The sequence below is a fragment of the Polypterus senegalus genome, chromosome 8 (genome assembly GCF_016835505.1).
Source record: "Polypterus senegalus isolate Bchr_013 chromosome 8, ASM1683550v1, whole genome shotgun sequence".
Taxonomy (NCBI): Eukaryota; Metazoa; Chordata; class Cladistia; order Polypteriformes; family Polypteridae; genus Polypterus; species Polypterus senegalus.
In genome coordinates this window covers 12,601,782-12,616,537 of record NC_053161.1, presented here as the reverse complement: position 1 = coordinate 12,616,537, position 14,756 = coordinate 12,601,782, and the positions used below count along the sequence as shown (strand labels likewise).

The window sequence follows — 14,756 nt, the reverse complement described above, 5'->3', positions numbered from 1 at the left end:
AAAGCAATGGCACGTGCATGCAAAAGAACCATTTTGACATCTGGTGACAACTGATCATTTTCATTGCAAGATGAAAGTCTTAAACACTGAGCACAAAATATGGTGCTGTGTTTTATAAGAAGTACATGAACTACCTTTCTTCAAGAATTTGAGATGAGTTTTTCCTAGTGTGATTATATTTTCCAGATCTTGACAGTTTACTGTGTTATATATTTTGAAATAATTAGGTACAAACGGGAAGAGCACCAGTAGATATCATTAAAGACATATGTTAATCTTTCAAGATATTATACACTCTATAGCTAAACGTTTGTGGACACTGGACCATCACATCCATATGAGCTTGTTGGATACTTCATTCCAAAACAATGGCTATTAATATGAAGATGGTTCCCCCTTTACAGCTGTAATTTTCCCTCTTCTGGGAAGGCTTTCCCTCACGATTGTGTAGTGTGTCTAATTGGTGTCCATTCAGCAAAAATAGCATTTGTGAAATCAGCTATGTTAGATGAGAAGACCTAACTCACAACAGCATTCCAGTTCATCCAAAAGCTGTTCAAAAGGATTGAGTTCAAGTATCTGTGTAAGCCAGTCAAGTTCCTCCACACCAGACTTATCAAAAAATGTCTTTATGAACATGTGCAAATGGGCACAATCATGCTGAAACAGAACAGAGCCTTCCTCAAACTGTTGCCACAATGATGGAAGCTCACGACTGTATAAAATGCCTTTGTATGATGTAGTATTAAGAGTATGCTTCACTGGAACAAACGGGCCTAGCCCAAACCCTATAATGCAGCCTCAGACCATTATTCCTCTTCTGCTAAACTTTACCATACGCACTATGCAGTCTGGAAGGTACTGTTCTCCTAGCATCCTAGCATTTTAAGTCAAAGAAGGCCCTCTCACAATCATCAGTCCAGTGGTGTGGCTTTTTCTGCTGTTTGTCAGGTCCGTGAGAGAAACCACTCTGTGTTAAAAGTTCAGAATGAATTGTCTGTAATAATCAGCTAGGCTGAGGAAAGCTTAAACCTGCTTGTTTCTGGATGTGTATATGCAAGCACCTCACCCACCTTGTCTAACCAAGGTTTAGTCAAACTTTTCCCCATAGACTATCCCAAATAATGCATTTCCGACATCCCAAATTTATACTTCTTAGGGTTCACTGTCTATCCAACCAGCCTCAAGCTGTCAAGAACCTCTTGCAGCCAGTCAAGATGTGACCTCCAATCATTACTAAAAATAACCACATAATTGAGATACACTCTAGCACAGGGGTGCCCAATGCGTCGATCGACCGGAAGATTGCAAAGGGAGTGCAGGTACATCGCGTTGCATTGAAAAAAAAACATTTTTTAAACATTAGTCTATCATATATCCTCCCTATGGCATTTGCCATTTGATTGACATACAGGATGGCCAGTCTGAGATCTCTTTTCTTTAAACATACTGGTCATCCCACACGCACGATCAAATGCGCAAGCTTCTGCAAAACTCCGGCTGTGATCTAGTCAGCCTTCCAATTTATATCGACTAAAGAAGGGATTTAAAAAAATGTTTGAGGAGGGTATGGGCTGAATGTGGAACTGGAAGAGGATTTTTTTTCTCACAATATCACAATCGAAGTGCTTTTGTCTGACGTCTGAGGTTCGATCCACGATGAGGGATGCAGTGGAGTCTGTACTCTTGATGAGCCCAAAATAGGGCGAAACACATGTAGCATACTCTTTGCATTATTTGACAGTTAACAATGTATCATTCTATGATCTGCTTCTCGCAACTGAGAAGGCACCCCTGGCAGATGTTAGCCGACTTGCAGACCAACCACACGCGTTACCTGGTAGGTAACCACCCATACAATCAGATTGTGATCCAGACTTTAAAAGCTCTCTCTCTCTCTATATATATATATATATATATATACTGTGGAGCCGACCCGGACACAGACAGGTGGACATGTTGTTTTTCAACCACCACACGTTTATTTACAACTATTTACAACAATTATAAATGGTCACTCAGACCCAGTTCGTGCACAATACCCCAAACACACAGTCCTGGCCACAAATGCCTCTTCTCCGGGCCGCCTCCACACCTCTCTCGTGCCTCGTCCTGTTTCCACCCGACTCCAGCCTCGAATGAAGGGAGACGGCCCCTTTTATACACTCCCCGGATGAGCTCCAGGTGCTTCTGACACACCCCCGTTGGCCACGCCTACGTGTGGCGGAAGTGTCGGCTGCTCTCCCAGCAGCTCCCCGGGTGTCCTCTTAATTCTTCCCCCCAGCACTTCCTGGCTTCCATGCCCTCAACCTGTGGTCCCCAGAGCAACAAGGAAGACGGCCCACACGTGATCCAGGGTGGACGCAGACCCACATCCAGTCCCTCACGGCGTCCCGGCCGGGTCATTGCCCCTGGCATCCCTGACAATATATATATAGATATATATATATATATATATATATATATAAATATATATATATATATGGTTGGTCTGCAAGTCGGCTAACATCTGCCAGGGGTGCCTTCTCATATTATATATATATAATTTTTAATGTAGGTAGATCATTTCGACCTGGTTATTTTAAAAGTAGCCTGCAAACCGAAAAAGTGTGGGCACCCCTGCTCCAGCATACGTGGAATGGGGTCACAGGATCTGATCCATCATCCGCTGAAAACTCACCGGCGTACCATGGAGACCAAATGGAAGTCCGATCAATTCAACCCATCCAGACTGGCAAATACAGTCTTCTCACAAATGGATTCCTCAAGGAGCACCTGCCATACCTCTTCATGAGATCAAAGGTGGAAACATACAAGGCTTTTTGGAGTTTCACCAAAAAGTCGTCAATATGCAGCATCAGGTAGACATCAAACTTGGAGATTTTATTCAAGCATCTGAAATCTATACAGAACCGAACCAAGTCATTCAGTTTTGGGACCCGAACAATTGGGCTTTGCCATGCTCATTTATAGTACTTTACACCAAGTTTGAGCATTTGCTTCACCTCCTCACCTATCACCTTTATTGTTGCTTCTGGAAGATATGGGCATAGCTATATTTTAATGCCAAGTTTTGATCTTGCGTTCCACAATTTCCGACCAGGTCCAGGTACTGCTGAAAAAACATCCGAGTTCCTTCCTATCAGTGACAGCAACCCAGCCCTCTGGGTGTCCATCAAATCCTCACCAGTCGTAATTTCTGTTTGAGAGACTACCACTGATGTGTCCAACACCTCCTGGGGCTTGTGCCACTCATTCAAAATATTCACATGTAAGATTTGTACACCTTATAATTTAAAGGAGAAATACATTCTTCCACAACTGCTGGACCCGGCCACATCATCTGAACTTTATGTTGGTCAGACAGGGTCAAAACCAATACCTGATTGCCCTTTTGAATTCAAGAAGTTTGTTTTTCTTGTCATAATTACATTTTTGCGTCTCCTGTTCGTGCTGCTGATGCTCGATCATGATTGAGGGCAATTTAAAAATCTGTTCTTTGAGCAAAATTACCCGATCATCAAATCTCATCCCGTGAGTTGTACTGTGATCCTCGTCCATTCCTCCTGAAAAATATCCAACATCCCTCATGGTCATGAGTCACCTGCCGAATCATGTTTTAGTCTTGTTAAAGCATTCAGTCAAGGCCATTTGTCTGCGGAAGACAAAAACAGTGATGCTCTGTTGTTTAATTGCAAGGTTTTTACATAGCTGCTTCATGACGTAGGACATGAAGGGTTATCCCTGTTCAGTTAAAATCTTGCAACGAATGTCAGTATGTTTAAATATTTCTGATAAAGCCTTAGCAACAGCTTGGCCTTTGGCCTTCCACAGAGTGGCCACCTCAGGTACCTTGTTGCATAATCAACCAACACAATCATGGACTGATAACCATTCTTACTCTTGAGAAGTGGGCCAATAATATCTAACCTAACCCTCTGAAAGGAGACATCCAAAATCAGTATTGGTGAGAGGGAAGTCGTAGCAGGTCTATGAGCAGAAACAACTTGACAGTCGGGTCAGGCTCTTCAAAACTGTTCCACATCTCGGCCTATATTCAGCCAATAAAAGTGTTTTGAAATGCAATCCCTTGTCTTCTCCGACCCAATATCTCCCCAAAGCCTACTCAGTACTACCAACTGTTCAATCTGCCTTTATCCTATGCAATCAGAAATCGCTCAATATAAGAATCCATCCTTAATCAAAAAGTGTTGTGTTTTGAAATTCTGGCCCTCACGCTCCCTATACATATGCTTGTTTAAATGCAAAGTCGTCTAGACTGCTGTCAGCCCACTGCAGGCATGCAGACTCTGTTGGAGTTTCAGTCCCCACTTCCACAGGGCCCAACACAAAACCCTACTCTCTCTCACCAGCCATTCTTTCTCCAGGTCCATAGCTGCTGGCTGACTTGTAGAGGATGAAAGTGCGAGTGCCTGATGCAAACAGCCCTCCAGTTGTTCCAGACTCTCTCAGGTGAGAGGGTCATCCCCTACCTCACTGAACAAATCAGATTCAATCCCTAAGCCAGCTTTTTGACCTTGTCATTGGCAAGTCCTTCTCCATCTACTACACACAGGGGGTGCTCTGCAGGTGACTATAACATGTGAGAAAAAGGCATTCCTCTTCTCAATTAAAATAGGTCAGGGTGAAGTATTTGATATGGCAGCCCAAACTTTAAAGTTTCTCCCTTTAAATTTCAGAGGGAGTAAAATAGTATCATATTCTTTAACGTCTCCATAAACACAGCAAATGTTCACCTGGTCCATCCTTGTGTTGGGAGTTGGCCAGAGCAATTCACAGCAGACTATGTCAAGGTCACTACCAGAGTTGGAATTTCACATCCAGCCAACTTAATAGAGATCTTTTTCTTCAACACCCTGGGGGAACCTGCAACCCACATACCTGGGCCAAACCAAAGTTTATTGATTCTGTAGGTGGTAGATGGCACTCTCGAACCCAATGTTCCGGTTGATCACAGCAAAAGCAGCTGCATTCGATCCCAGCTGTGGAGTTCCTATAATAGTGTCTTCTGTCTGTGGCGTCAGTTCGTGTGCCCCAGCAATGGTGTCTGTAACTCTAGGAGCCTGGGTCTGAAGAACGGTGAAGATGAGGTGGAGGCAGAGGCTGCGACCCATAGCTGTGATGGTTTGACACCAGGTGAAGACACAATGACTGGATCAAAGTCAGTGCCAAGTTAGGATAGCCCCTCTGTTACCAGGTGGCTTGGGTGCCCTCCAGTCTGTGGGTGTGGCAGGGAGTGGACATCATTCCGGAGCATCTCCTCACAAAGGTCTTTGTTTATCCCTGACAAGACTACAGCATTACTGTATGAAAATGTGCTATATAAATAAATGTTGTTGTTGTTGTTGTCATCAATAGCAAGCTTTTCCACAATGCGCTCGAAGGTGTCTCCATAAAACCAGCTTTGGATCAGATCAACTAAGTCCTGGACCTGTCCTCAGATACGGCAATCCAGACCTATCTGCTACAGCTGAAACTGATATTCCTTGGCCAAGTCATAATCATCAAGCCTTTCTCGAGGAAGGTTCCACATGATCTGTAGGGGGGGCAAAATAGCTGCCCAGCATCACTTGTCCCAGTGCGGAATAGGAAACACACTAGATGGTCCAATAGATCCATCTTCACCCGCACATCTCTGGAAATGGCCAGTTGCTGAGGATCCATCTGTGCAGGTCCCCATTTCTGGTACCATGTGATGTGTGAGTTACTGTCTTACACCCGAGAGAAGACAGTGAGTCAGGCTTCAAGAAAAACAATTTTACTCCAATCAAAACAGGAATAGTCAGGGTATTTATTCAAATGGAAGCTACCACTTCAATACACATTTACACAGCAAACAAGCAGGGATGGGGCTAGGTCAGTGGCCAGATTATAATGTACCTATGCATCACCAGTTGGGTGACAGACGTGTTATATGGGGAGGCTGTGCACTTGCAGTGGTCTTGGTGGTATTGAGATCCTGCGGTCAACTCGGCAATGGACAAGCAACCCTCAATAGATACATTAATCGCGTTTCAGTACGAATCACCATTGGGAAGGGTCTCAAAAGAGCTCAAAAATCTCACAATATATAGTGGCCTATAGTGGCCGTCAGTGAGCCCAAAAGCCTGGACACAACTATTCCAAACATAGTCCCAGGTTTAAATAAATTATTTTATTTAATTAAATACCTTCTTACAATGTTTCTCCTTTAACAGTTCTATTTCTTTAAATATTCTTTATTAGATCCTCTTCTTTGTCTTTATCCTCTTCTCCTCCCAGGCGAGCTTTACCTGACTCCACTTCTGACACTTGTGGAAGAGGGAGAGCTCCTTTTTAATCATAAAACCAGGAGTACTTCCAGCATTGTAACCTGTAAAACGTCTGGGTCAGGCAGAACTTCCAACTGACAGGGGAGCCTTCCCCCAGCAGCTCCCGCTAGCAGCACCCAAAGACCCCAAAAGGGTGGCAAACCAAAATACAATTCCCCTGCACCCATGTGGATATCCAAATGGGAGCCATACTAGAGAGATGCTGCCACCCAGTGTATTGGAGGAAGCACATGGCCTCCTGCAGAGCCATTTCTGGGCATAGGCTGTCTAGTGGTCAAGGCACATTACTGCAGCCCTCTGTAGAGGTTCCTATCTTTATTTTGTTTAGAATTATTTGTCCAGACTAGGCCAGAGCGCAAAGAAATGTTTATGTTGTACACCTCGGCACTCCACTTCACTCCACCTTCAGCTGGTCAAACTGGAAGTATTATTTTTATTGCAAGAAACTAAATTGAATACTGTACATCCAAAAGTGTGGATAATCCTCAGAATTGCAGCCACTACTCCCATAACTGAAGCTTCTGCAGAGAGAAGCTTCTTAAAACTGTAGCTCATAAAATTTAATTGACATCTGCATACAATGTCACAAGACCGTCTCAATGGCCTTTTTGTGATGAGCATTAACATAGTTGTGCCTAGGAATATAGCATATGATGTTTTTTATTTGCAGTTTTAAGTCCCTCCATTTACGATGTGTTTGTAATATTGTTTATTTGTTATACGTCCTTTTTCTTAAAGTTTGTAGAGTCTGTTAAATAAGTTGTTTATTTGTTTTGGTACATACACAATTTACATTCAGAAGAGTTATATTATTATTATTGTATTATTCTATTTCCATTTATTTGTTTTTAATTAAATAAATTATTAACCTGTGTTAGTATAATATTGTGTGTGTGTGTGCCTGCGTGTTGAGGTGTTAAAGGAAGGGATGGTTTGCATATTTTCTTCCCTGTGATACCAAATAGATTAGAAACAGCCCTGGCCTCCTGGGAAGGAAAGATACCACTAACCAACCCTGGCCGGGATGCCTGTCTGTCTGCCTCCTCCTTTACTGTGTATATATACGGTATGTATGTACTTCCCAGCATAAGCCAGGTACTTGACATACAATTTTGGCATTGCTTCTCTGGCAGGGGAGATTCAGGTTTGTATGGTAAATTCTACAATGTGATCTAATAACAGAGAAACAACACCCTGTAAGTTGCAATGATGATGTGATGGTTAGCATTGCTTGTCATTCAACCATGAACCTGAGTTTGATTTCCATCCATTACATTTAACTTTCTACATACATTATTACTCTTCTGTTCCTTTCTAAATGCAGAGTAAAAGAAGAGAAAAAGACCAGCTAATAAAACAATGAGATCAAGCAGAGGTAAAATGACTCACTTTTTGTGAAACTGATTGGAAGAAAAAACCTGCAGCCAGGACTGGGATTGCAAACCAGTGATGCAGCGGGTTGGACAATGAGTGTCTGTGTAAATGCTTTCAAAAAAATACCTAATTCATCCGATCTGCTAGGGGGCAGTAATAGACAACCGTAGGTGTTCCGCAAGATAAACTCTGTTTTGTAGCGCATGCGCCTTTTCGCTAAACGCAGTAGTCTATGGTTGGTAGTGTTGGTCATGTGACAAAAAACGGAAATGGAGGAAACGCATTATTGAGTCGCACAGAATCGCTTTTAATTGTGGCCCTTGGGGTAAGATCATATCATAGTTACATTTTGGCCTTTTTCTTTTATTTACGGTTATTATGTTTCGAGTAAAAACTGTTATGTGCGATCTGTTATATGTTCTTATTGCCCATGTTTTTATGAACAAAAATGGTCATATGACAAGAATTCTTGCACAAGAAGTCTCACTACTGCAGTTTAAAAAAAAAGGGTTTGGCGCTAATTGCTTTAATTTTTTCGTGGGTTAAACTGCATGCCAGGTCAGTGAACGAGGGATGTTATACTGACGCGTGTTCTGCCATCAGTTTTATTAATAGTGTTTTCCTAAGTACGTTAACTTTTTCAAACGTCACCAAATTGCGTTTTCGTAATACTTTAAAGAAATTCGATTTATGAGAAAGTGTAGCTACAATTCTTTAAATGATTTGGAGTCTGCATGAGGGAGTTAAGGCACGGGTGAGCAGCCCCGTCTTGTAAAAACGTAGTGGGTGCAGATTTTTCGTTCTGAACAATTTCTTATAAGCCCCAGAATCTGATGCCTTTTTGGTTTGTCTTTTATAATGCATGTCATTTAATTAGATAGTCCGCAGAAAGACCATCCTGTCTATATTTAAATTTTCCAGGAAAATCGACAAAAAGGACTGGTGAAAATTAAAACTAATTTCATCCGAGTTTCTTCTTTTTTTTTCTTTTCAGACAATTCAAGAGTGTTTTATTAAATGTAGCTATTTAATATTGAACACACATGTAATTGAAAAATAGCACCATTTTAGTTTACTTCGTTATTTGTAACATTGTTAATTCCTATCTGAATAATAAGCTATAAAATCTTGACTAAAAAAATTAAATAAAAAACATTTGAAGACCTTTGTACAGTAAAAACCACGGTGTTATTAAGCATCAGTCTATATTTCAGGCCACCCCAGGAGTTCAAGCTAAGATAACAGGAGTAGATCTTAAAAGTGCAAATCTTACTAGTGATTACCTTCATAACCTAGCTTCAGGCGATCATAGTCCGCACACCCAGGTACTGTGTGCACCTACATCATTGTGAGAAAAGTCTTTGCCCGCCTCCTTGTGTCCTTTTTTTTCATATTTTTTACAGTGAATGGTCTAAGACCTTTAGACAAAATGCAATACTAGAGCAAGGGAACCTGAATGAACACACAAGTTTTTTAAATAACACTTCTTTATAGAAAGAATTCAATTATCCAACTCTCATGTCAAAAAGTAATTGCTCCAAAAGATGCCTTACTTATTTACAGCACCTGTAGAAGCAATGTTCATAACTATATGCATCCAGTAATTTGATGTTATCTTTCACTTCACTGTTAAATAATTTGTCTTTGCAGAACTCCTTTAATTCAAAAACGTTGGAACCTGCTTATTAAATGTCCTGACTCAAAATCTGTATTAGGTTGAAGTTGGGACTTTGACAAGGCCATTCCTACACTTCAGTTTTGTTTCTTCTGAACCATTCAGTTGTAGACTCACCTTTGTGTTTTGTTTCATTGTCCTACTGCATAACCTACAGAGTGGTCCAGATCTAATTATGCAATTTTCATTACGCTATAACTTAAGTTTATTACATAGAGAATTCACAAAAAATTATTTTTGTTGCCAATAGATGGCAGCACCTGCCCTGCATTCCAAAATGGCAGGGAGACGGTTGTCAGTTGAACAGCGGGTACGATGTGTTCACCTTTTCTCGATAACGGGCAATGTTTCCGAGGTGCAACGCAGGATGTTGGAGGAATTTGGACCGCCTGCAGTGCATAGAAACACGATCTCCCAAATCAACAAACTGTTTGACCAGACTGGTAGCACCAATCACCCGAAAAATCCCGGACCATCGAGAAGTGTGCGAACTGACGACATGAAGAATCGTCTTCGAGCCGAACTGGAATCGTCCCCGCATAAATCAAAGTCATCCAGACGATTGTCTGCAAAGCTGAAAGTTGGTAAAACCAGTGTGCTGAGGATGTTGCATGAAATGAAACATACGCCCTACCATCCACGACTTCTTCATGCTCTCAACGAGGAAGACTTTGACAGGAGGATTGAGTTTTCGGAAACGTGGCTGGCAAGACTGGAGGGAGATCCAGAACTGGCTCGAAATGTGGTTTGGACTGATGAGGCCATTTTCCACACATCTGGCTCAGTCAACAGACACAACTGCGTCTTTTGGTGTGCAGACAACCCCCACGTTACCATTGAAGTCGAACACAAGTCCCCGGGAGTGATAATATGGGCTGGTGTGTCTTATGATGGTATCGTTGGCCCGTATTTCCTTGAAGGAAATGTCACAGGGGACACGTACCTCAACCTGCTTATGAATGATGTCATCCCAGAACTGCAGAACAGACAGAACTTCGACCATATGTGGTGGCAACAGAACGTGGGTCCACCTCACTTAGCGATAAATGTGAGTAACTTCCTTGACCAACAGTTTCCAAACCGGTGGATAGGACGTCAAGGGCCTGTTGAATGGCCTCCACGGTCACCTGACCTTACCCCACCAGGTTTTTTTCTTTGGGGATATCTTATGGACAAGGTCCACATGCATCCTATTGACAGTTTGGAGAATCTGTGTCTGGCGATTGTTGAGGAGTTTGGGAAAGTTCCTCTGCAAATGTGCCAAGACGCTTGTGATGCTGTAGCCAGAAGACTCAGAGCCTGTATCCAACTGAATGGAGGACAAGTGGGACATTACATGGAAAATCAGTGAATTAATTCAACGTAAGTTAATTTTCATTTATTACAAGATATTTCGAACAATTCTTTTGTCTTGTATTGTTTTCCTGCATTGCATTAAAAGTTGCATAATTAGATCTGAACCACCCTTTACTTAAGCATAGCTTCAGAGACAGATAACCGGATGGCTTTTTTTAAGAATAGATGGAAAATTATCCCTAGGGAGAAATTTGGCTACAGAAGCATGTTAAATAAACAGATAGATACACACACACACAAAATGGTCCAAACACATACCAGAATGACAAAAAAGGAAGAAAGTTTTAAAAAGAAAACTTCTGAATTTGCAGTTACAGTGAGGCTGTTGGTATAAAGGAGCCCTAATAACATTTCCTGACCCACTTCTGCTGAATTATTCATTGGCTGAAAGTACTCCATGTTAGTTTGTCAGAGAGCAGATGTGCAGCATTGTTCATAATAGCACTCACTTTTGAATAATTTGCTAAAGGGCAGAATTCAAGGTTCCTTTAATAATGGCAAGTCTTCAAGGTTCTGAGGCAGCAAAGCATCTCTTACAGGTACTGGTCATAAAATTAGAATATCATGACAAAGTTGATTTATTTCAGTAATTCCATTCAAAAAGTGAAACTTGTATGTTAGATTCATTCATTACACACAGACTGATGTATTTCAAATGTTTATTTCTTTTAATTTTGATGATTATAACTGACAACTAATGAAAGTCCCAAATTCAGTATCTCAAAAAATTAGAATATCAATTAAGACCAATGCAAAAAAAGGATTTTTAGAAATGTTGGCCAGCTGAAAGGTATGAACATGAAAAGTATGAGCATGTACAGCACTCAATATTTAGTTGGAGCTCCTTTGGCCTGGATTAATGCAGCAATGCGACGTGACATGTAGTTGATCAGTCTGTGGCACTGCTCAGGTGTTATGAGAGCCCATGTTGCTCTGATAGTGGCCTTCAGCTCTTCTGAATTGTTGGGTCTGGCGTATTGCATCTTCCTCTTCACAATACCCCATAGATTTTCTATGGGGTTACGGTCAGGCGAGTTTGCTGGCCAATCAAGAACAGGGATACCATGGTCCTTAAACCAGGTACTGGTAGCTTTGGCACTGTGTGCATATGCCAGGTCCTGTTGGTAAATGAAATCTGCATCTCCATAAAGTTCGTCAGCAGCAGGAAGCATGAAGTGCTCTAAAACTTCCTGGTAGATGGCTGCGTTGACCTTGGACCTCAGAAAACACAATGGACCAACACCAGCAGATGACATGGCACCCCAAACCATCATTGACTGTGGAAACTTTACACTGGACCTCAAGCAACGTGGCTTGACACAAGAAATGTGACAGCTGAAACCCATGTCTTGCATACGTCTGTGCATGGTGGTTCTTGAAGCACTGACTCCAGCTGCAGTCCACTCTTTGTGAATCTCCCCCACAGTTTTGAATAGGTTTTGTTTCACAATCCTCTACAGGGTGCAGTTATCCCTACTGCTTGTACACTTTTTCTACCACATCTTGTCCTTCCCTTCGCCTCTCTATTAATGTGCTTGGACACAGAGCTCTGTGAACAGCCAGCCTCTTTAGCAATGACCTTTTGTGTCTTGCCCTCCTTGTGCAAGGTGTCAATGGTCATCTTTTGGACAACAGTCAAGTCAGCAGTCTTCCCCATGATTGTGTAGCCTACAGAACTAGACTGAAAGACCATTTAAAGGTTTTGCAGGTGTTCTGAGTTAAGTAGCTGATTAGAGTGTGGCACCAGGCGTCTTCAATATTGAACCTTTTCACAATATTCTAATTTTCCAAGATACTGAATTTGAGACTTTCATTAGTTGTCAGTTATAATCATCAAAATTAAAAGAAATAAACACTTGAAATATATCAGTCTGTGTGTAATGAATGAATCCAATATACAAGTTGCACTTTTTGAATGGAATTACTGAAATAAATCAACTTTGTCATGATATTCTAATTTTATGACCGGCACCTCTATTGTAGGCATGATTCTTCTTACTTTTAAGCACTGTATTAGTTTTTATGCCACAAACATTTGGACCTGTGTCATCCAAAGAATTCCAACTTTTGACTTGCCTCTCTGTAGAACATGATTCCAAAAGGCTTGGAGTTCATCAAGGTGTTTTATTAATAAGTTCAAGAAAAGCACTGCTGGAATTTTGGCCTCCTGGCTTTTTCTTGAAAGATTCACCACTCTTCCAGATGCATTTCATTTAGAGGTAATGGCTCATAATCTATGATTACATTTTATCTAAAGGTCTGAAGCCATTCATTATGACAAACATAAAAAACAGGATATCAAGGAAGGAGCAAATACATTTTTCACAGTGCTATAGACATTAAATACAATGAACATTTATACACAACCAATAGGGTGCAACATTTTACATGGCATAGTTGCCATGTTGGAACTTTTAGTGGTATTCTTAAATGGAGTTTCAATTCTTTTTTTTTTTTGGGAAAACCGAAATCATATCAGACTTCACAGTATCCTTGTATTAACAAGGCCATTTTTATTGGATACTATAGATTATTAATTTGACGTTTTGGCTTAAATTCAAATAGGAAGAGTCTGTATCTTTTAAAAGAACACTCAAAAAATTTGCCATACTGTACAAGACGTTCATTTTGCTTAAAAAACGGGGGAGGAGGGGGGGTGGTCTTATTCTATTTCAGTTGGATTCAGATTTTTGACTTTTATAACTTAAAACCACAAAAATGCATGCTTTTATCTCTTGCAGTGTGTGGATGCAATGGCACAAACAATAGAGCTTAACAATGGAGTACAGATGCCAATTTTTGGACTGGGCACCTTCAGAATACGAGACTATGATGTTGTATTCCAAACACTGGATATCGCATTGAAGATGGGATACCGTTCCTTTGACACAGCCACTGTCTACCGTAATGAACATGCCATTGGCTGTGCTTTGAAAACATTGCTTCCCAAATATGGCCTCTTAAGGAAAGACATCTTTATTACCAGCAAGCTAGCACCCAAAGACCATGGACTTGAAGCAGAGTCAGCTTGCAACCACAGCCTACAGCAACTTGACTTTGACTTTGTGGATCTGTACCTGATACATTGGCCAGGAAAACAAGGATTAAAGGCAGAAGATGCTAAAAATAAGGATTACAGAAAACAAAGCTGGAAAGCTATGGAGAAACTGTACAAAAATGGTAAATTTCGTGCCTTAGGAGTATCCAATTACACAATCTCCCACCTTCAAGAACTCCTTGATAAATGTGAAATAAAACCTGCAGTCCTACAAGTGGAGTACCATCCAAAGTTGGTCCAAACTGACCTCCTAAAATTTTGCCAGCACAATAATATTCACCTTCAAGCATATTCCTCCTTGGGAGTGGGTAACTTGGTGTTGGAGCCCAAAATAATAGAGCTTGCTAAAAAATATAAGAAAACCCCAGCACAAATTCTTCTCTGTTGGGCCACCCAACAGGGCATTGGGGTAATTCCCAAATCTGTAAATCCTGATCGCATAGCAGAAAACATAAATATCTTTGACTTCCATTTATCTACACAAGATATCACTGAAATAAATTCTTTAAATTCAGGGACTCGTTATTGTTGGGATCCTCAGGGAATTGCATAACGTCTTCTGTTGCTTAATTGTACTATGACCAGCACATAATCTTGAGATTTTTTCAAAGAATTGTTGCCTTTTACTTTGTAAAAATGAATCGGGATTGATTATTCTTTTTTCAACAATTAACAAAATAAAAATGATGCTTTGTAAATCAAAATAACCACTTTTAACAGCAAGGCTAATAAATGGAACTAGTTGCATACTGTGTTTTTTTATTTTAATTATTTTCTACTCCTAGGAGACAATTTATGGTGAATCTTGTTTTTGCGAGGTAGGTAAAAAGTATCAAAATGAGTAAAAAGTGCTGAAAAGTATCCTTGTCTCCTGCATAGGGAGTGTGTATTGCATTTGTAATAAAATTAAGTAACTACAATCTACAAACATACAGTAAAATTTCCATTGGCTTATGTAATT

At 40.8% G+C, this 14,756-nt stretch overlaps 1 protein-coding gene across 2 annotated transcripts; it reads left to right on the top strand.

The window, feature by feature from the left end:
• The first annotated feature begins 7,934 nt into the window (after window positions 1-7,934).
• Window positions 7,935-14,544, top strand: LOC120533794 (glyoxal reductase-like). 2 transcript variants are annotated; one of them, XM_039760754.1, is made up of 2 exons: window positions 7,935-8,031; window positions 13,479-14,544. In XM_039760754.1, the coding sequence occupies exons 1-2, from the start codon at window positions 7,939-7,941 to the stop codon at window positions 14,346-14,348; spliced, it is 963 nt and encodes a 320-aa protein (XP_039616688.1). In that variant the 5' UTR covers window positions 7,935-7,938; the 3' UTR covers window positions 14,349-14,544. The 2 variants fall into 2 exon arrangements, with proteins under 2 accessions (XP_039616688.1, XP_039616689.1); XM_039760755.1 differs by lacking the exon at window positions 7,935-8,031 and adding an exon at window positions 10,636-10,743.
• The last annotated feature ends 212 nt before the right edge of the window (window positions 14,545-14,756 follow it).